At 35.3% G+C, this 22,205-nt stretch overlaps 1 protein-coding gene across 4 annotated transcripts; it reads right to left on the reverse strand.

The window, feature by feature from the left end:
- Positions 1-7,004: 7,004 nt before the first annotated feature.
- Positions 7,005-12,816, reverse strand: LOC149813321 (large ribosomal subunit protein eL36y-like). 4 transcript variants are annotated; one of them, XM_089992377.1, is made up of 5 exons: positions 12,745-12,816; positions 11,520-11,640; positions 9,647-9,846; positions 7,559-7,610; positions 7,005-7,357 (listed from the first exon to the last, which is right to left on the reverse strand). In XM_089992377.1, the coding sequence occupies exons 2-4, from the start codon at positions 11,619-11,621 to the stop codon at positions 7,580-7,582; spliced, it is 333 nt and encodes a 110-aa protein (XP_089848503.1). In that variant the 5' UTR covers positions 11,622-11,640; positions 12,745-12,816; the 3' UTR covers positions 7,005-7,357; positions 7,559-7,579. The 4 variants fall into 4 exon arrangements, with proteins under 4 accessions (XP_089848503.1, XP_089848504.1, XP_089848502.1 ...); XM_089992378.1 differs by having other exon boundaries at positions 12,698-12,797; XM_089992376.1 differs by having other exon boundaries at positions 12,716-12,788.
- Between the last annotated feature and the right edge of the window lie 9,389 nt (positions 12,817-22,205).

Genomic DNA, 22,205 nt, shown 5'->3' on the forward strand with positions numbered 1-22,205 from the left:
ATTTCTTTCTTTTGAATCTTGCGTATGAAGTCATGATTCATTTCATGTAAAGGAATAGAGAAGTCACCAAGATCCTGGGCATGCCTTCCATTAAACAACTTATCAAAATAATATTTCCATTTCTCCTTAATCTCCTCATCTTTAACTAAAACCCTTTGTGTTTCATGTTTGATATATCTAACCATACCTAGATCCTTCGATTTCATATCTATCATCTTTGCAAGCTTATAAATATCATTTTCGCCCTCCTTAGTATCCAACTTGTCATAGACCTCCTTATATACCTTATCTCTCGTGTTTCGAACTACTTTTTTAGCTTCCTTCTTTGCTACCATATACTTCTCCAAATTCTCATTATCACGACTCTTACTGAGATTTCTGTAACACTCTCTTTTAACCTTAATAGCTAATTTGACATCTTCGTTCCACCATGATGTATCCTTACCTAGTGGTGCACCGCCTTTAGACTCACCCAAAACCTCCTTCACTACATTTCACATGCAACCCGCTATCTTATACCACATTGATTATGCATCCTCCTCGAGACACCAATTAGCTTCCTTAGCTACCTGTTCTATAAAGATTCCTTGTTTAGCTCATTTCAATACCCACCACTTAATTCTAGGATCTATCCTATGTCTATCCCTTTTGTGGCATTGGTAAGCAAGGAATGAACAATACAAACCATTGCTTCATTCCCTTGATCTGATTCAAAGATAAGGTGATGTAGGGCATAATTGGCGCTCAGCCCTTATATGTGTATGATGTTATCCCGACATGAGAATGTTTCAATTCCCTCCAGAAAACACATTGAATTTGGTGAGTGCTACTTGTATCGACAGGATCGTCATTGCATGAAATATAAGCTCCATGCAATGGCGAAGTGCATCAGGCCTTAAGGGCAGTACTTCATATTGTTTCCTAATACTTTTCATTGTCTTTATACTTTGATTCAAGGTGACTTACAGAGAAACAACTATTTGTTAAAATTTGATCCTTTGCTAACTGTTCCCTCTTCATTGTTCATTAGGTAGCAACTAGCAACGATTCTACTCCAGCTTAAAAGTGTATCAGGTTAGACAGGATCAACAGCCTCTTTTCATGTGTCTCGTTTTGTATCCCTTACATACTGCTCTCAATGGAAAATAAAACAAGAATATCATGTAACATAGTGCTTTCAGTATTTCTGATCAATGCTCAATCGGTCAGAATTAAATAAAAACACAAGTGTAATTAAGGAGGTAATGACAATAAACATCCCAATCTGGTATCCTGTTCAATTGTCATTCCCACTAGACTGGACTTAACTCTACCTGATTAGATCATGAGTACTGCTTTAGAGGGAAAATTGCTTGTGATATCAGAGTTTGGCACCATATTAATTGATGAAGCTAACTTCTACAATGTCCACATCCAAACCAAGTGATAACAGCTTCAAACAAGGACAAACTTGTTCAGCATGGAGCATTTTCCCTGACGATATCCATCCATTGGAAACCAATCCTTTGGGCTGACTGGTCAGCTGAGCAAGGAATAAGCATTCATTCAACAATTGGCAGTGAACCAATCAAGGCTTCATATTTGCCAAGTATACGTATCAAATGTTAGCATTCAGACTGTAGCAGAGGCTATCTGTGAACTCCAAACCCACAGTGAAACTACTCTTTAATTTTGGCCAGGAAAGCCTGAGGATGGTCCCCCAAAAGATTTAAAAAACGAAAGTCTCAATTAAGACAGTGCATCTCTTCGAACTAAATTTTATTAAAAGAAATTGGCATCACAAACATGACGTAATTTGTAGCGTGATTGATTAACATCAGAGGGGTGCATTGCTGCATTACATTTGATGGTTCAAAACAAAGGAGGGACATGAACTTCTCGAGCAACAAAAGGGAAGTCAGGGTGTTATTTTGTGTAAATCAGAAGATTCGGTTTCCCCATAGCAACTATTGACACCCTTAGGGCTTGTTTGATGGCTTGTCCATGAAATTCCAGAACAGAAGAACAAAACAGAACACTGACTTTGTTCATTCCGTAACAACTGTACCAAGTTCACCGTTTGTTTGGACCGTGCTTGGATGTTGTGTTCCAAAGTTCAATGTTTGTTTTACACAGTGCATGGACAATATGAACACACATTGATAATGGGTTGGATAACTTCATTTTGGATTGGATCGTACGACTTGATCCACCTAACTATATCAATGTTTTAACATGTTTATTATGGATTATATACAAACCATAAAATAAATTAACATGCTTATTATCCCCAAAATCTACCAGAATGGAAAATGGGCATCTCTATAAACTAATAACCATTGAAAAAGAGACCAATCTATAAACTAATAACCATTGAAAAAGAGATCAAGTTGGTTATCTCCCAAATCTAAGAGAAACCAAGTAAATAGATGAAACTAGAAGAGGATTATATCTAAGAACTTACTCAAATAAGCTCTATGATATCTCTAGAAACAAAAGATAGGTATCTCTAAACCTAACATAAAACAAAAAAATTTAACGAAACTACAGGTGGGTGTCTCTAGAAACTAACCAAAAGCAAAGAAATCTATCCAAAGAGAAGATGAGAATCTCTAAAACTAGCAAAAATACAACAAAAATCAACAAATCAATAAGATGGGCAACTGAGAACTAGAATAAACTGGATCAAACAGAACAGGAGCATCTCTAAAAACAACAAGAAAACAATGAAATCTACTGAACAAAATACTATTCTAAAAAAACTAGCAGAGAACAAAGAAATCAACCAAACCAAAACATGGGCATCTCAGACTAAATCCAAAGAAATGGATGAAAAATCAAAGACAAAACTACTAAAACAAACATAAACTACAAAAATAGAGAAAAATCGAAGATGGGCATCTCAGTATGCAATAGGGGGAGCTCTAGCAGAAGCCATTTTGAGGGTGAGGAGCCCTAGGGGGGCTCCAGATGTAAACACCTTGGGTTTAGGCTCCTTGGGAGAAGCGGGCTTCTTCGCCCTTGTTGCTTTAGGCTTCTCTGCTTGAAGAGGAGCAGGGTCAGATGCAACATTGGTACCTTTAGCAGAAGCCATTTTAAGAGAAAATTGGCTGAAAAGAGAAAAAATCGGTAAGCAGATGAAGAGAAGAGATATGCCTATGTGGAGAGAGACAGATATGAGTGGTGCTTAGGAGAGAGAGAACTCAACCCCTCTGGTCGCTGAACAAGAGGGAAATCAACCCCAAGCATGCCCATCGATGAAAACATTTTTCTTTTAATTTGGTTTCCCTCATCCCTGTTCCTTTAGTAACAGAAGGGGGTGGAACGAAAATAATGCAATTTTTTTGACGCAGCAAGAGTGGAACAAAAATAATGCAGTTTTTTGGACACAGCAGACGGCATTATGCGTGTCCGCCACATCCAACGTTTGTCAAAAACACCGATCTTGACATCTTTTTCGTACGCACCATCAAATAAGCCCTCAAGGACCACAGTTGATAGCAAAAAAAAAACATGCTAGAACATAGCTGTCCACCCCTAGAACAAAAGGTGCTGGGACTCGGCTTACAATGCCTACTCTTCCTGCCAAATATGGAAAACCAGAGCATATTGTGGCATATACAATTATACATGCTGTACACATGCTACTATCCGCAGGCCTAGGCAACAAGGAGTAGAAGTATTAGGAGACCCTTCGATATAGCCACTTGTTAGCGATGTTGGCATGTTATAATATGTTTTTCATACTATATACAATAAAATTATAATTTTTCATCACACGCTCATGAATTTTAGACCGGGAGAGGGGGGGAAGAAAGCATATCTAGAACAGGCAATGGGTTAGAATTCGGGTAGATTCAAGTATGAAATATAAAAACTAAATGCTCAAAGGCCCAAAGAACGGCAAACAGGAAACCAACAAAATATATATATGGCTCGGAAATCCTTTGCATATAGAAAGCATCATATCAGTAGTTAAGCTGAATCAACACATTCCTCGTAATGTTTCATCACGGCCAACAGTAAATTCCAAAACACCAAAACTTCCTGTACAAATCAACAATAAGCTTCTTCGAAATCCTTAATATACTGAACACGACAATCACCCTATTAGAAGAAAAGTTTCTCATAATCTTCCTCCAATCCAGATGTAAAAAAGCACAAAACTGTAAGGAACATGGCTCAGAAATCCTTTGCATATTGGAAGCATCATATCAGCAATTAACCTAAACAACACGTTCCTCACATCATCGTTGCCAACAATAAATTCCAAGACACGAATACTTCTTGCAATTACCCTTTAAGTAGAAAAGTCTGTCTTCCCTCTAATCCAGGCGTAAAAAAAGACACAAAAAACTGAACAGAACATTGCTCAGAAATCCTTTGCATATGGGAAGCATCATATCAGCAATTAAGCTGATCAACAGATTCCTCATAAGGCTTCATCACTGCCAACAAGAAATTTCAACACTTCCTATTAAATATCAGTAAACTAGTGAGCAACCCCTGTTTGACTAAATAATATAAATGAAAAAACAAACAAAAATATCCTATTCTGAAATTCAGGGTCGTACAGTGCATTGCATCAACGGAGATGTTAACAAATATTGGGAATGTGAACAAGAATTGTCATAGTAATTAAAGAAGCTACCAATCCTAGCTTATCTCACTAGATACCGGACCATCGTCTAGTGGCAACTCTGAACAGAGTTGCAAGAATGTGAAGCTTTTCACTTCAAGATTACCTTACTGGTGTAGTCATAAAAAGGTGTATCATGAATTTTAGACCGGGAGAGGGGGGGGGGGGGGAAGAAAGCATATCTAGAACAGGCAATGGGTTAGAATTCGGGTAGATTCAAGTATGAAATATAAAAACTAAATGCTCAAAGGCCCAAAGAACGGCAAAGAACAGGAAACCAACAAAATATATATATGGCTCGGAAATCCTTTGCATATAGAAAGCATCATATCAGTAGTTAAGCTGAATCAACACATTCCTCGTAATGTTTCATCACGGCCAACAGTAAATTCCAAAACACCAAAACTTCCTGTACAAATCAACAATAAGCTTCTTCGAAATCCTTAATATACTGAACATGACAATCACCCTATTAGAAGAAAAGTTTCTCATAATCTTCCTCCAATCCAGATGTAAAAAAGCACAAAACTGTAAGGAACATGGCTCAGAAATGCTTTGCATATTGGAAGCATCATATCAGCAATTAACCTAAACAACACGTTCCTCACATCATCGTTGCCAACAATAAATTCCAAGACACGAATACTTCTTGCAATTACCCTTTAAGTAGAAAAGTCTGTCTTCCCTCTAATCCAGGCGTAAAAAAAGACACAAAAAACTGAACAGAACATTGCTCAGAAATCCTTTGCATATGGGAAGCATCATATCAGCAATTAAGCTGATCAACAGATTCCTCATAAGGCTTCATCACTGCCAACAAGAAATTTCAACACTTCCTATTAAATATCAGTAAACTAGTGAGCAACCCCTGTTTGACTAAATAATATAAATGAAAAAACAAACAAAAATATCCTATTCTGAAATTCAGGGTCGTACAGTGCATTGCATCAACGGAGATGTTAACAAATATTGGGAATGTGAACAAGAATTGTCATAGTAATTAAAGAAGCTACCAATCCTAGCTTATCTCACTAGATACCGGACCATCGTCTAGTGGCAACTCTGAACAGAGTTGTAAGAATGTGAAGCTTTTCGCTTCAAGATTACCTTACTGGTGTAGTCATAAAAAGGTGTATCATGAATTTTAGACCGGGAGAGGGAGGGAAGAAAGCATATCTAGAACAACAGGCAATGGGTTAGAATTCGGGTAGATTCAAGTATGAAATATAAAAACTAAATGCTCAAAGGCCCAAAGAACGGCAAAGAACAGGAAACCAACAAAATATATATATGGCTCGGAAATCCTTTGCATATAGAAAGCATCATATCAGTAGTTAAGCTGAATCAACACATTCCTCGTAATGTTTCATCACGGCCAACAGTAAATTCCAAAACACCAAAACTTCCTGTACAAATCAACAATAAGCTTCTTCGAAATCCTTAATATACTGAACATGACAATCACCCTATTAGAAGAAAAGTTTCTCATAATCTTCCTCCAATCCAGATGTAAAAAAGCACAAAACTGTAAGGAACATGGCTCAGAAATGCTTTGCATATTGGAAGCATCATATCAGCAATTAACCCGAATCAACACGTTCCTCACATCATCGTTGCCAACAATAAATTCCAAGACACGAATACTTCTTGCAATTACCCTATAAGTAGAAAAGTCTGTCTTCCCTCTAATCCAGGCGTAAAAAAAGACACAAAAAACTGAACAGAACATTGCTCAGAAATCCTTTGCATATGGAAAGCATCATATCAGCAATTAAGCTGATCAACAGATTCCTCATAAGGCTTCATCGCTGCCAACAAGAAATTTCAACACTTCCTATTAAATATCAGTAAACTAGTGAGCAACCCCTGTTTGACTAAATAATATAAATGAAAAAACAAACAAAAATATCCTATTCTGAAATTCAGGGTCGTACAGTGCATTGCATCAACGGAGATGTTAACAAATATTGGGAATGTGAACAAGAATTGTCATAGTAATTAAAGAAGCTACCAATCCTAGCTTATCTCACTAGATACCGGACCATCGTCTAGTGGCAACTCTGAACAGAGTTGCAAGAATGTGAAGCTTTTCACTTCAAGATTACCTTACTGGTGTAGTCATAAAAAGGTGTATTGACATCAATTCAAAAGAAAGGCACTAAAGACATTTCAATCATGTGGATTTAAGGACTCTGATCAATTCAGGATTATATGAGTCACCAATTTGAATGAGGTTCTTCAGACTCAAGTAAAACAGATATACGACAAAACTGAGTCAGCTGGCCACCACAGCTTGAGACTAAATATGATAAAATATCTAGTGAGATAAGCTAGGATTTCTTCATCCCTTGCTCTCCTAATTCAGATGGTCGACACTTCAACTGTTCAAACATAACTATGAGACCATGGTTTAACATTAGAACAAAATAAGGAAATGGTTATCACCATCACAATCAGGATCATCAAGTTATAAAAGTTACAGAAAAAACCAAAACCACAAAAAGCTGAGCATATTTATAAGAACTTTGTGAAATCATTAATTACCATCTATCTGATACTATATATTTGCCCCCTTATACTTTAATGAATTCTAGAATTTCCCAAAATAGAAGTGTTCTTTATCAACATTGTTTTGTGTTTTGAACAGAGATGAAAAGGCATTTTGACTGTGCCTCATTTCCAAGAGATGATAAGTTTGCCTTAACTTTCCTTGTACTAACAAATTGATGAAACAAGCACCTGCAGCATATGACCCACAATCAAAAGTCAGGTGAGGTCCAACATATCAAAGACAAGCTCAATTTAAATGAAGAAATATATCTCATCTTTGCATAATAACAATTGGCCTCAAGCCTCAAAATAACAATAGCAAAAATTAATCCTAGATGTTTGAGAAACTCAATGACAAACTCAAGAAGAAAAATGTATCAAGGGCTTCACTTGAAGTTGGTGGTCATCCGCTCACTTCTTCTTCTCACCACCTCCAGCAGACCTGTAAAGCAAAAGTCAGAGTAGAAACTAGCAAATTATCTTATCAAATGTGCATTCAAAACAATACAAATGTCAGTCCAACAACCTCAAAACCCAAAAGTTGCTGCAAATTCAGGTATGAGATTGCATGGTATTCAAGAAGACTCATAAGGATTTACTCCAAACTGGTGCAAGTCATAAGACTTGTCCTGAAGGCGTAAATAAATCCAGGTTAAGCCGATTTATATATTTATTTTCATTATATTACTTTGAAACCTTACTTTTGAATATACTCCCATTTGAGCTTTTCATATAAATTGAATTTGAAATGAATTGCAGACAAATAAAAAATATTAATGCACTGAAGTTATCAAAACCTTTTCTTCACTGTGATTATAAATGAAAATATTTAAACTTCATGTACAAGTTACCTAATATCATATTAGAAGTACTAATAAGATATCGTAGCAGATAGATAAACCTTTATTATGTTCAAGATTCTAAGTACCTACTCTACCAGGAAGCCCTATGAGCCAACACCAGATGTTACCAACAAACTTATAGAAAGGCCAACTCACTGGCAACACTAGCAGAACTCCAAACAAGCTACAGAAGCCGCTATGTCACAGGGATTCAGCTTGTAGGGTGCACACGCGTCGACGCAATGCGGGTGCGGTCAACGCACCCAGGGTCATTTTGGTCCAATTTTTTAGACTTAAAAAAATTGCCAAGAATTTTTTTTTGCCCTATATGTCACAGGGATTCTCCAACTAGGTGCCGCACCCGCACCCGCACCCGCACCCAATGTGGTCAACCTGACCCTGGGTGCAGTCAATGCACCCAGGGTCATTTATGTCCAACTTTTGGATTTTATATATATATATATATATATATATATATATATATATAATTTTTTATATTTTTGACGCACCCCCGCACCTGGGTTTTTTGGAAGTGCTGCATCCCCGCACCCGCATCCCACCCACACCCATGTGACATAGTGCAGCCGTAACCAAGTCACAAGAATATAAGCTTAATCACATGAGAATCCATGTCCATATGGAACAAAAACAAAGATCCCATTTCAGCAGCCGTAGCTCCATTCTTCCACTATAAAGAAGCATAGTTTTCCAATCAGTGTACACATCATGTGGTTTAAAATGAAAACTATTCATCACCGTTTCCCAAGCATAGGAATTATTTAACAAGGTTTTGGTGGAGCACCTTCATGACCTTAACCATATGGGAAAGATAGAAGATTTGAAATCAGGAAATTTAAAATGTAGAATGACCATGGGTAGACTTGACAACAATCACTTTTTTTTCTTGGTCTTCTTTGTTTTTCCTTTTATGTATTAAATTGGTGGTGCAATAAGGCAGTTAAATAAATGACAGAATTTCCAATCCAAAATTTTTCTTATAATGCATTCCCAACTTTTTAGGTCCCCAAAGCTTTGTAATTGCAACTCAATAACTAGGCTAGGCAAGCATGTGCTTTTCAAAACTTATTGAACCACTTGACATCATTCGCACAAACAAGCACTCTGAATCAAATAATAGTAAGAGCTTCAGAGCTTGAAGGTATTTTTACATGAGTGCTACAAATGCAATTTGATAAAAACACAAGCAACTCCCCAAAACCCTCAGGGCTCATTTGAGCAGAATAGACTGAAAAGATAACATAGTGAAGACAGAAGAGATGCATAATATGTTAATCTCAATAAAAAAACTCCACACTGTTAGCGTCCTAGATAAACAACATATAACTTGGTAAAATGGCAGTTAGCAGGTTATGAGAATCCACTAAAAGACAAAAAGAGAAAACTGTTTATATTTTACAACATTATTCAGAGGAACATCATATTGCTATTCATTTTAAATCAACAAAAATGATAGATACAGACACCTTGATCTTTCACGGCAAAGCACCACAGATTCAGATTCTGCAACCCATTTTGTAACTTCTAAGAAATATATTATTGATGAAAACACATGCTTGCAGGTAAGTATGTTCACAGTGCAAGAGTTTTTGTGTTTTGATTCTCTTAGATGCAGTACCTCATCTTACGAAGAACACTGGACATTTCCTCACGCTTCCTTTTAGCCCTTTTGTGAGTTCCCAGCTTTCTTTTGGCAACTTTTAGTGCTCGCTTGTCCTTCCCAACCTTTAGCAATTCAGTAATCCTCTTCTCATAGGGTGCAAACCCAGCAACCTCTCTGATCAAGTTGCGGACAAAATGTGATCTTTTACTGCTTTTCTGCACAAGAATATAGATCAAGCTAATTCATCAGCATAAATTCACTCAGAAGACATTATTAGATGAACAATCATGTCAACTTAATGCAGGAAGAAGAAATATATTGCAAGATTAGAGAAGATGGCCATCTCATCAACAACACAACTGCAAAGATTTTGTGAACATCAAGTAATCACCATCCTCAGCAGCAGAACACACACCACCTCCATTAAACTCTATGTTATGAAGTGATCAAGATGCACGTAATATTAGAAAAAAAAAACATGTCTAGATCCCAAAATTGAAAGCCTAAAGTAAATTTACAAAGAACACTTGAACACACGATGAATTAAAAACTGGAGTTTCGACAAGTGAGAGTTCCAAGAAATGATTTCTACTGTCATCACCAGAAATTTTTCTAGCAAAGAAGATAGCTGGGTGAGGAAGGGAAGAAAAGAAGATGAGGCGAGTGGGAGTGTCCGAACAAAAAAAGAAATATAAAAGAAAAAAACAGGGCCCCTTTCTTTTTTATAAAAGGGTGGTTTTTATTTCTATTTATGAAAACTTGATTAAAAATAAAAACAGAACTATCAAACATGAAAATAACTAATTAATATAAATAAAAATGAAAAACAGTCATTTATAAATGCATCCAAATAGTGAGAAAATTATACCAACTTTAAGTGCGCCCCTTATTTTTTTTAAACACTTTTACTCTTCTCCACAAAGCTCTCTCCCTTTTCTTATTCAAGTTCAACTGGTGTGTTGACATGGGGGAGGTGATGATGATCTGGAGAAATCAATATATTTTATAGCTGAACCAATGATGGTTGAGACAAAATTAAGAGATGGCATATCAAATTAAAATCAACCTAGTTCATAAGCACTCCAAAACCCAGTTTCAAAGGGCTGCATTTGACACCAAGACCACTTTTCCTCATTTCTAGAGGGCGAAAAAGATAATTTATTTGTAGTAACCTAAGAAGAGTTAGTACAATTTTAAAAAAACTTGTTTTTTATCAACAATCAAAAGTTTGGTGCCCTTGTCAAAATTTTCCAAAGGTTAGACGCATTTTTTAATTATGTCAAAGAGTAAGTACCATTTAGAAAAATCACTTTTTGCATGTGTGTGCATGCATAAGCATGCACGCATGCATGTCTATGTGTGGAAGGAAACAAAAACTTTGAGGTTAAGTTTCCAGAAAACATGGTGATCTTCATGTTTTAGTCTTGAAATAATACTCACCAAACAACCAACTGGTGAACATACATTTTCTTTACTTTAACCTCTCATATATTAATTGCTAGTTTTGCACCCTTTCTACACACGCACACACAGGCGAGTCCATGCATCTAGCCATGTCTGACACTCCAGATCCATCCAATACTGATGCCCACAGATGTGCCTAGGTAATATAGATTGCATAGCAATAAAAGAAAAGATGTCACATGCCATGAAAGACTTGAAGTTCAAAAGCCAATCCTCAGGTGGTAATTGTTATCTCTCCCATGATGGAACCATTGCCAACCATAAGATGCACCAGAATAAACGGAAACATAGAGATTGGAAAACCCTCATAGCAAACTAAATGCAGAACACCAATAAAACAATGTATACTAGCAGAAACACAATAAACTGGCACAGCACGAGGCATCATAGAGCACACAAATAACTGCAGAGAATTGTAACTTACACCCTTTCTATCTGATGGACGACGAGCTAGTTCACGTTTGGTTACAACATGCCCTTTGTTCAGTCCAACAAAAAGGCCACTTTTTGGTGGTGTTGGAGCCATCAGATGCTATTCTTCAACACTACAAAAAATAAAAAAAAGGAAAACAATAGAATCAGAACAAAACAACATTTTTAGCATGAAAAAAATCTAAAGCTAAAGAGAGTACAATTCCTACCAATGCCTACAACATTACTGTTATAGAGCTTGCCACTGCCCCTGGTTATATTATCAACTTGAGACAATAAAAAAACTTCTACAGATATGGCATGCAATTATACGGGATCGAAACAGGGAACATAAACTACATCGAAGACCTGGCACATCTAGCTACTTGAACTACTCAAAAGAACACAGAGGGATAACGCTGATCTAAGGAGTTCTTGGGGAGCTTCCAGTTATCCTAGAAATTGGAACAAGTCAGGACATTGCGTTGTGCTTTAGAACGCAATATCCCATCAAGATTCCCAGCGCATTACCCCAACCCATCCCAGTTTCCTGCATAAGCAGAGAAATAGAACTCATGCATGCACCTGAGAAAAATACTCCCTGAAAGAAATGATCATATCAGCGGAATTCTCTCTAGCCTTTGTTCAACCGAGAAGAAGTAGGCCAAACACAACCTCAACACCCTTCCTTTTTTTCTTTTTTTAAATAGTTCATCTTCTGAGACATCATAAGCACCAGGAGAACAAGTGCAAGTATTGACTAGATCAACAAACGAACTAAAATACCTTTTCATCTTCACTATTGCGTGTGCGCACTTTTTCTTTTGCACAAAACTGAAGCCCCACATGATTGATGACTTAGAATCCACGAAACCCACTAATAAAATATTCTTTGAACAGTGACACGCAACACATACTTAAAGTATCACGTAAGAGATCCGCCAAACAAGAAAGAAAGTAGCAAAGACGATCAACAAAAAAAAAAAAACCATAATCAAACAAGACACAACGGCATCAAATATAGCTAATGACAAACTAACAACAACCTACCAAAGCAATTAGCAGAAAGGCTAAGCACAAAACCCTAATCGAATTAGTCGGCAGCACGTACTTCTACAAGTCTAATTCAAATAACACAAAACCAACGCCTAATTATCGTTGTTTTCAAGAGATCTCTCGAAGAACACATACAAAGAAGGGGATGGGAACCTCTAAGATCTAGCAACAGAGACAATTACATCGCAGAACGATTCGCGCTTCCGCAGACCCGCTCGCCGACATTAGGGTTTTTGGAGGCGACACCCTCCTATAAAGGCGAGGAAGAAATTAGGGTTTTGCGTGGGGGCGTTAGTTTTCAAATAACCACCAAAATTTAGCTTTAATTGATATATCTACAAAAGCTTTGTCTTAATTGATATATTGGCCAAAGCTTTTACGTTTTTCAAATAAGCCTCCCAAGGATTTTAGTTTTAAGCCGATAAATCTTTGTCAAGGAGATTTTTTTGGTTTGTCATGTATGTGTTAGTTTTTTATGTTATTGTACCTACTAAACTCGATGTAGTCTTACAGCTTTTCATTTCAGGTGATTATTAGGCTGTTGTTATGAGTGATGATGACACAGATTAGTCACGGAACCACATTCTATTTGTTTTCGTTGATATTACTCAATTTTCAATTCAATTATGTTTTAAAGCTTTGTTTGGAATGAGTTGTTTTTAAAATTTTACCATCTCTATTTCAAAATCTATGTATATGGAAACTAACCCAGATGCAATAAGATTGTGATTCATTCCTTGTTAACATGTATTTTCTCTAACCTGCCTAAGATTACTAATTTAAATCTTTCGAATAATTTTTTATTGTGCTATCGATTTAACTCTTAAAAGTGATCAATTACAAAAAAATTAAAGTTTTTCTTAAATTTTCAAGTTAAAAATTTTGAAGCATTACATTTTGGCTGCCGATATTTTTATCATTTTTAACTTTTGTCACTATGTCAACCTTGTGGCAAAGGAGAATTCCTAAAGGGTTTTGAACTGCGGCCATTCTTTCTCGGGTGGCAAACTATAGTAGCTCCTAACCAATAACTTGATGATGACAGACTAGATAGAAAATGTTAATATGAATCCAAATATGGGAAAGTTAGATAAAGTGCTAATGCTAATTTTAAGGTTAATATGTCTTATACCCTTTTATCTATAAGTTACTAATGTCCAGTTGAAGTGACCAAAAACACCAACGGGGCTCTGCTTGTCTGGCAGGAGCAATTAGTGCACGTCACCTTGTGTTGATGTTGCAAGTTAGAATCTCAATGGTATGGTTGTATAACTGGTAGGGTATGCCTAACCTAGCTTTTTCTATCGAAAAAAATGACCAAAAACATATTAAAGTGACCAAAACGTGATATTTTTTGAAAATATAAAGTTTGACTTTTTGGGGGTGAAAAAAGTTGCTTTTATTTTTAAAATTAATCATTGTAAAATAAAGCTTACTTTTTAAAATTTGTTATAAACTTTTTCAACTCTTTAAGGTACCGTTTGGATGGGTGTAAACCAAGTTTTGTGGCCAAAACCCAGGTTTTGGTATGTTTGGGTGACACCAAAACCGGGTTTCAAGACAGGTTTTGTTAAAACCTAGCTATGTGAAAAAACCTCCCTCCCCCCCCCCCCCCCCCACACACACACACACACACACAAAAAAAAAACAAAAAAACACCCTCAACTCTCTCTCCCTCTCACCATCGCTCCACCCCTCAACCACCTCCAGCCATTTTCGGGGCCGATATTGGCCGAAAATTAGCCAGAATTTTTAGCTCTTTTTTTTATGTTTTATTAAAGGAGGCCAGCACTGGCCGGAAATGGCTGGCCTCCCTTTTTTTACTTTTTATCAATCAAAACGGCCAACCTCTTTTTTCATTTTTAGCTTTTTTAAAATATTTTGACCATTTTCCAGCCAGCCACCGGCTGGAAAATGGCCGGGATGTTGTTGCTTAGTGCTGGCCAGCCTCATTTTTCTTTTTTCCTTTTCTTTATTTTTGGGTTTTGTCTCCCAAACACCTTTGTAATCCAGGTGATTTTCCCCCCCTGAAATCCAAAAGGGAGTAATGACTTTTTGATCAATCTATTTTTCATGAAAAAGCATGTTTTGGCCAAGTTTATAAAAATTAAAAATGGCAATAAAATCAATGCTGAGTTTCTCAAATTATTTTTAGAATGTTTATTTGTCCCCAGTTTTTATCAACAAAAATTGGGCAAAATTTAAATAATTTCAGAATTATATTAAACACAATTTTGAAAAAAAATAAAAAATGGTAAAAAATTTAGTCAAATATGACTCAACCGTTGGTTTCAAACCATTGAGAAAAAGAAATGCTTCTCTTTGTACTCTAAATAGCAGAGAGAGAGAGATGGAATAATGTTGACGATCCATAAATCCATTAACTTTTTCAGTACCTTTTTTTCTAACATTTTCATGATAAAATGTAAATAATGATATAAAGCTGCAATATATTTTATTAAATGAAACACCACAAATGTACTTATGACATTATATCGCTAAAATATCACCATATTTGCCGAGAGGGTGTTGTGTGTTCTCCCCGAAACACAAATTGCGTGTTCTGGTGTGTACGGAGGAATATTTTGAGACCCGCGATAATTCATATGCCAATGTTGCCCACGATGACTTTATAATAAAATAACATATAAAAAAGGTAGATATGCTTTTGACGGAAATGTTCTCTCGTAAGATAGATATGTGTTGAACCAAAATGTCCTCCCGCTCCCCGTAAATAGATTTGCATGTTTTGCCTTTGTTTTTAGCTTTTGTTACAACACATGGCCGCCTTCTCGTTCCTGCCATGTGTTAGATATAAAACTTTTCTGGGTTCGTTCCTACCTCGTGGAGATAACTATAAATCGAGCGGTTGGTTCAATCATTGGTGGGCGTCATAGGGGGATTTGTCGTCCATCTCTTTTTACAGTATTCTCTTCTTCTTCATTTTCATTAGGCAGTATGAAAAAAAGCAATGACGTACAAACATTCCAACAAGTGCCATTAAGGTCACATCGTGAGTATCTTTCCATGTCATCATGCTATTGTTGAAGAACATATGTCGTCGTAAGTGTCATTAAGGCGTTGTTTTGTTATTACAGGTAGATTTTATCGTTTCAACGGTTGGAAACTTGAAGACATTTGTAAGATAATGGGACCTGTTGACAAGAATGCTTGGTTACAGATGCGAGTAAGGGCCTCTACCCCATCCGGTATCGTCCATTCACTCAGTATATTCAATGTAACACCAATCGCAGTTGTAGTAACATGTATATCGATTTGTGAGATATTTTTTTGTTTATTAATATCGATTTATAATATATTATGCTGAAATGTTGTATATCGATTTGTAATATATTATGTATTTTCTAGTATCGATTTATGAGATATTTTTTTTGCTTGATAATATCGATTTGTAATATATTATGCTGAATTGTCATATATAGATTTGTAAGATATTATGTATTTTCTAGATTCATTTATGAGATATTGTTTTGGTTGAAAATCTTGATTTATAATATATTTTGTTAAATTTTCGTATATCGATTTATAAGATGTTATGTGTTTTCTAGTGTCGATTTGTGAGATATTGTTTTGTTTGTTAATATCGATTTGTAATATATTATGTTGAATTGTCATATATCGATCCATAAGATATTATGTATTTTCTAGTGTCGATTTGTGAGATATTGTTTTGTTTGTTAATCTTGATTTGTAATATATTATGTTGAATTTTCGTAAATCGATTTGTAAGATATTATTTATTTTTCAGTGTCGATTTTTGAGATATTGTTTTAATTGTTATTATCGATTTGTAATATATTTTGCTGAATTGCTGTAAACATATGCGTTGGCTGATACAAATTGATGTTTTGCTCATGACAGTGTTGAGCATATCAACTGGTTGCAATGAAGATGATGTGTCTCAATCACTGGAAAGTCATGGAGCAATGGACATCCATACTATCGACGCACCTAAAGAAGTGAATATGTGCACTATTGATGCAAATGATAATAAGGGTGCAGGCATTGGATTCACTGTAGACTTGAATATTCCAGTAAACGAAATGCAATTCGATAATGATATTTCATCAGACGAAATGCAATTCGATAATGAGGTAGATGATCATGACAGTGTACTTGACAAAGGTGCAGGTACCTCAAGTCTACATGATATTACACTTGGCTTTGTTCCCGTAGAGGGAATGCAATTTAATAATGAGGAAGTTGCATACAAATTTTACATTGATTATGCCTTAAAACTTGGATTCAGTGTTAGAAGGTATTCTTGGGCAAAAAATGCACAGGGTGTCGTGGTGAGAAAGGCATATGTTTGTTCTAAGCAAGGTTGAAAGAAGTCAAGTGGAAATCCAACAAGGAGCAAGTCAGATTCAAGATGCGGTTGTCCAGCGAGAATGGTGTTAAGAAGACTTCCGAATGGGAAATATGTAGTTTGTACTTTAATCAATGATAATAACCATGAATTTGCCCCTTCATTTATGACTCATATGTTAAGGTCACATCATAAAGTAACCAAAGTGCATGTTGCAGTTGCTGAAATAGCTGATAGCGCCGACATTGCACCAAGCAAGACATACAATTTGTGCGTGTGCATAGATGATGGTCGCGAGAATGTATCATTCACACCTATGGATCTAAGAAACCATTTAAGAAGAAAGAGATCAGACAACATGAAGAATGGAGGAATATGTTCTTTGGTTGATTACCTACAGAAGAATTCAAGCAATGACCCTAGTTTTTTTAGTGCAATGCAACTAGATGAAGATGAGTATGCTCTGAATATATTTTGGGTAGATTCAAAGTCAAGAGTAGATTATGAATGCTTCAATGATGCACTTATTTTTTATACGACAATGAAGATTAATACGGAACAATGGCCATTTGCGCAGTTTGTCGAAGTGAACCATCACTCACGGAGTTGCATATTAGGCAACGCTTTTTTATATGACCAGACCAAGGAAACCTTTGAATGGTTGTTCAGAGTATTTACACGGGCAATGAATGGAAAGCACCCTGGAGTTGTACTTACAAATGGTGATCATGCAATTGCGGCTGCAGTGTCTCATGTATGGCCATATACACATCATCGCCTATGTTTGTGACATATCTTTCAAAATGCAGCAAAGAACATATAACACATTTTTAATCAGAAGACAAGGTTTAATAAAATGTTTAGAAAGTGTGTACTTGAGAGCATGGACGAGGTCACTTTTCTGTCTGATTGAGAGCAAATGATTCAGATGTACGACCTTGAAGACTGTGTGTAGTTACAACATTTATATGCAGACAAAGAGAAGTGGGCATTAACATATGGAAGATAATACTTTTGTGCAGATATGATAAGCACACAAAGAGCTGAATCTATGCATGCCACACTGAAAAAAACCTTGTATTCATGTTTAACAATGTTGCACTTCATGAAACAGTATGAAATATTTGTAGACGGTCTTAGACAGAATGAGCTTGAACAAGATGTGAAATACTTTAACACCCGCCCTGTAACTTTGAGCATGAAAATATTGACGCTACCTGCAGATCTGTATACACTAACTGTATTTGAATGGACTAAGAAGAAGGTTATACAGATCATCAATTGCAACATAGAAGGACATATGCAATATAGGAATATGCACAAATACCATATTGTATGGAAGGGTGAAGAGCATCCAAAAAGGCAAGAAGCACATGTTACGTACAATGTTGACAACAAAACAGTTGAATGTACATGCAAAATGTTTGAATTCAAAGGTATTTTATGTCATCATGCATTAAAGGCACTTAATCAAGAGAAGATACAAGAAATACATGAGTCATATATAATGTGAAGATGGACGAGACAAGCAAAGATTGAACTATTGGATAAAAATAATGTCAGTCCATCTGGTGTTGATGAGAAGTGTCACATAGCCTCTCATTACCAACAACTATGTAGGTCACTTATGCATGTTGCAGATTTGGCATCAAAAAGCGAAGAAGCCTATGTATGTATGAGAAAAGTGTCAAGAGAATTGCTTGAAAAAGTGCAGTTAATTCACCATGAGTTTGTTGTAGCTCATGAAGACCAATCTAAGATAACAGGATCGAACAATGTAGGTGAAAATCATGCTTCCCTTAACCCTTGTGAGAAGTTGCACCGAAGTGTAAACATCATCTTTGACAAGTCAAGAGTAAACCTTATTATGATAGAAATATTCACCTAGCAAAGGGTATTAAAAGGAAACTTACCTCTAATCGCAGTCGTCGGAGGACAAAGGGTTCACTGAAATTGGTTTGCAAGAAAATGTCTAAGAAACAACCAACCCTTAAGCAACCAAGCCCTTCACATGAATAGGTATGTAATACAATATATTGCTTCTCATGTAAATTGTATTACGTGCAACCTATCAATATCTAACTTGTGTAATTTTCAACATGCAGTAATACCCTACAGACGTGCATTACAACGTTGAAACCTGCAATCCACCCGACCTGTTTGAGTGAAAAGATGACATGAGTTTGACAAGTCTTTTGGTATGTAATAATTTTGGGATGCTGTTTGTATTTCTTGTTGAACTTATTGTAGTGCTTGATATTGTTATGTTTAATGACAAACTCAGTTTAATTCAAAAGTGAGCAACACAACACAGGAATCACGTGTGGATTCTTCAGCTACAAAATAGTTATAGCATTTAACTTTCATTAGTATAAATCGTTGTAATGTTTAGCATTATGTAATTCTTTGTTGTAATTCTATAATTCTTTGTTGTAAATCGATAATTCTTTCTTGTAATTCTATAATTCTTTGTTGTAAATCTATAATTCTTTGTTGTAATGTTATAATTCTTTGTTGTAATTCTACAATAGAAATCATACTATAAATATCATAAAACTTGTCCCTAGAAAACACATAATATCTCACAAATCGATATACAACAATTGTGCATAATATCTTACAAATCGATATACGGCAATTCACCATAATGCCCTACTGATCAATATTAACAAACAAAACAATATCTCACAAATCGACGCTAGAAAACCTATAACATCTTACAAATCGATATACGACAATTCAATATAATATTACAAATCGATATACGACAATTCAACATAATATTACAAATCGATATTAACAAACAGAACAATATCAACAAATCAACACTATATCGGGAAGCTTCATTCTAAAAAAGGCGTGTTGAGGATGCGGTTTTGTTTTATTAATTTTCTCAAGAGAAGAGAGGGTGTGCTGACAAAAATAGTAATCAGACTGACATTAAGAAGCCAAAGATTGAACCCGTTGATGAACCTTTCCCTATTTCATCAAATAAATGACCTAAAAGTGACCATTTCTAAGAAAGCTCATAATTCTCTTTGGCTTGATATCTTACAAATCGATTTACGATAATTCAACATAATATCTTCCAAATCGATATATGACAAATCAGCATAATATATTACAAATTGATATTCACAAACAAAACAATATCACCAAATTGACATTCAAAAACACATAATATCTTACAAATCGATATACCACAATTCAGTGTAATAGCTTACAAATCGATATTAACAAATAGAACAATATCTCATAAATTGACACTAGAAAATACATAATATCTTACAAATCGATATACGGTAATTCACCATAATGGCATACTAATCAATATTAACAAACAAAACAATATCTTACAAATCGACACTAGAAAATATATAACATCTTACAAATCGATATACGACAATTCAACATAATATTACACATTGATATTAACAAACAAAACAATATCAACAAATCAACACTATATCAGAAAGCTTCATTCTAAAAAAGGCGTGTTGAGGATGCGGTTTCGCCTCATTAATTTCCTCGAGAGAAGAGAGGGTGTGCTGACAAAAATAGTAATCAGACTGACATTAAGAAGTCAAAGATTGAACCCGTTGATGAACCTTTCCCTATTTCATCAAATAAATGACCTAAAAGTGACCATTTCTAAGAAAGCTCAGAATTCTCTTTGGCTTAATATCTTACAAATTGATTTACAACAATTCAGCATAATATCTTTCAAATTCATATACAACAAATCATCATAATATATTATAAATCAATATTCACAAACAAAACAATATCACCAAATCGACATTCAAAAATACATAATATCTTACAAATCGATATACCGCAATTCAGCGTAATAGCTTACAAATCGATATTAACAAACAGAATAATATCTCACAAATCGACACTAGAAAATACATAATAGCTTATAAATCGATATACGACAATTCACCATAATAGCCTACTAATCAATATTAACAAACAAAACAATATCTCACAAATCGACACTAGAAAACACATAACATCTTACAAATCGATATACGACAATTCAATATAATATTACAAATCGATATTAACAAACAAAACAATCTCAACAAATCGACACTACATCGGGAAGCTTCATTCTAAAAAAGGCGTGTTGCGGATGCGGTTTTGCCTCATTAATTTCTTCGAGAGGAGAGGGTGTGCTGACAAAAACAGTAATCAGACTGACATTAAGAAGCCAAAGATTGAACCCGCTGATGAACCTTTCCCTATTTCATCAATTAATGACCTAAAAGTGACCATTTCTAAGAAAGCTCGTAATTCTCTTTGGCTTGATATCATACAAATAAATTTACGGCAATTCAACATAATATCTTCCAAATCGATATACGACTAATCAGCATAATATATTACAAATCAATATTCACAAACAAAACAATATCACCAAATCAACATTCGAAAACACATAATATCTTATAAATCGATATACCGCAATTCAATGTAATAGCTTATAAATTGATATTAACAAACAAAACAATATCTCACAAATCGACACTAGAAAACACATAATATCTTACAAATCGATATATGGCAATTCACCATAATAATTTACTAATCGATATTAACAAACAAAACAATATCTCACAAATCGATACTATATCAGCATAATAGCTTACTAATTGATATTAACAAGTGCCAGTTGCATAATTTTGTAAGATGTTTCGATTTTTAAGATATTTATTTTATGATTTTGAAACATGTGCCTGCGTAATTGACATTTTTGTGATTTGCGTGCTTGAAGTAGCAATTTGCGTATTCAACACACATGTGTCAGTGCATAATATTGGTTTATGAATCAATGCGAATTTTGAACAGTCTTACAAAATTTGTATACACAGTCTACAAAATATGTTACAAACGTCTGTACACAAAAAAAATCTCTTGTTCAGGAAATTGAATGTTGAACCAAAAATTGCTCTCTCTCTCTCAGCAGTACAACATAACCCTCTTCACGTTATCCTTAAGAACAGGTAGACGTTTAAAACAACTTCCTCTTACTCCTGGGGGCCTCGCATCCTTCATTGCTTTCTAGGTATTCCTGTAGTCTGGGGTTTTGTATCCATTGCAATTAGAAAATACATCAGTTTTTCGCATAGTTCCGTGCGGAATCCAGGAATATCATCCTGAAAAAATAAAAACCGATAGTCAAATCAATATAGAAATGTAGTCAACAATAATATAGGATAATAAAACATGTTTAAGTGTATATCATACAACGGTGAATTCTGGTACTCGTCCATAGTATATTGTTTCAATATACTTCATTACAAAGAT

This window comes from Nuphar pumila, chromosome 16 (assembly GCF_984573655.1).
Source record: "Nuphar pumila chromosome 16, dmNupPumi1.hap1.1, whole genome shotgun sequence".
Lineage (NCBI taxonomy): Eukaryota > Viridiplantae > Streptophyta > Magnoliopsida > Nymphaeales > Nymphaeaceae > Nuphar > Nuphar pumila.

What these genes read in the sequence shown, in the direction of transcription:
- LOC149813321 (XM_089992377.1), bottom strand. Translation starts at nt 11,621, where the DNA reads ATGGCTCCAACACCACCAAAAAGTGGCCTTTTTGTTGGACTGAACAAA. An exon ending in GTCCATCAGATAGAAAGGGT is followed by an intron (nt 9,847 to 11,519) that starts GTAAGTTACAAT and finishes ATTCTTGTGCAG; the next exon opens with AAAAGCAGTAAAAGATCACA. An exon ending in AGTGTTCTTCGTAAGATGAG is followed by an intron (nt 7,611 to 9,646) that starts GTACTGCATCTA and finishes TTTGCTTTACAG; the next exon opens with GTCTGCTGGAGGTGGTGAGA.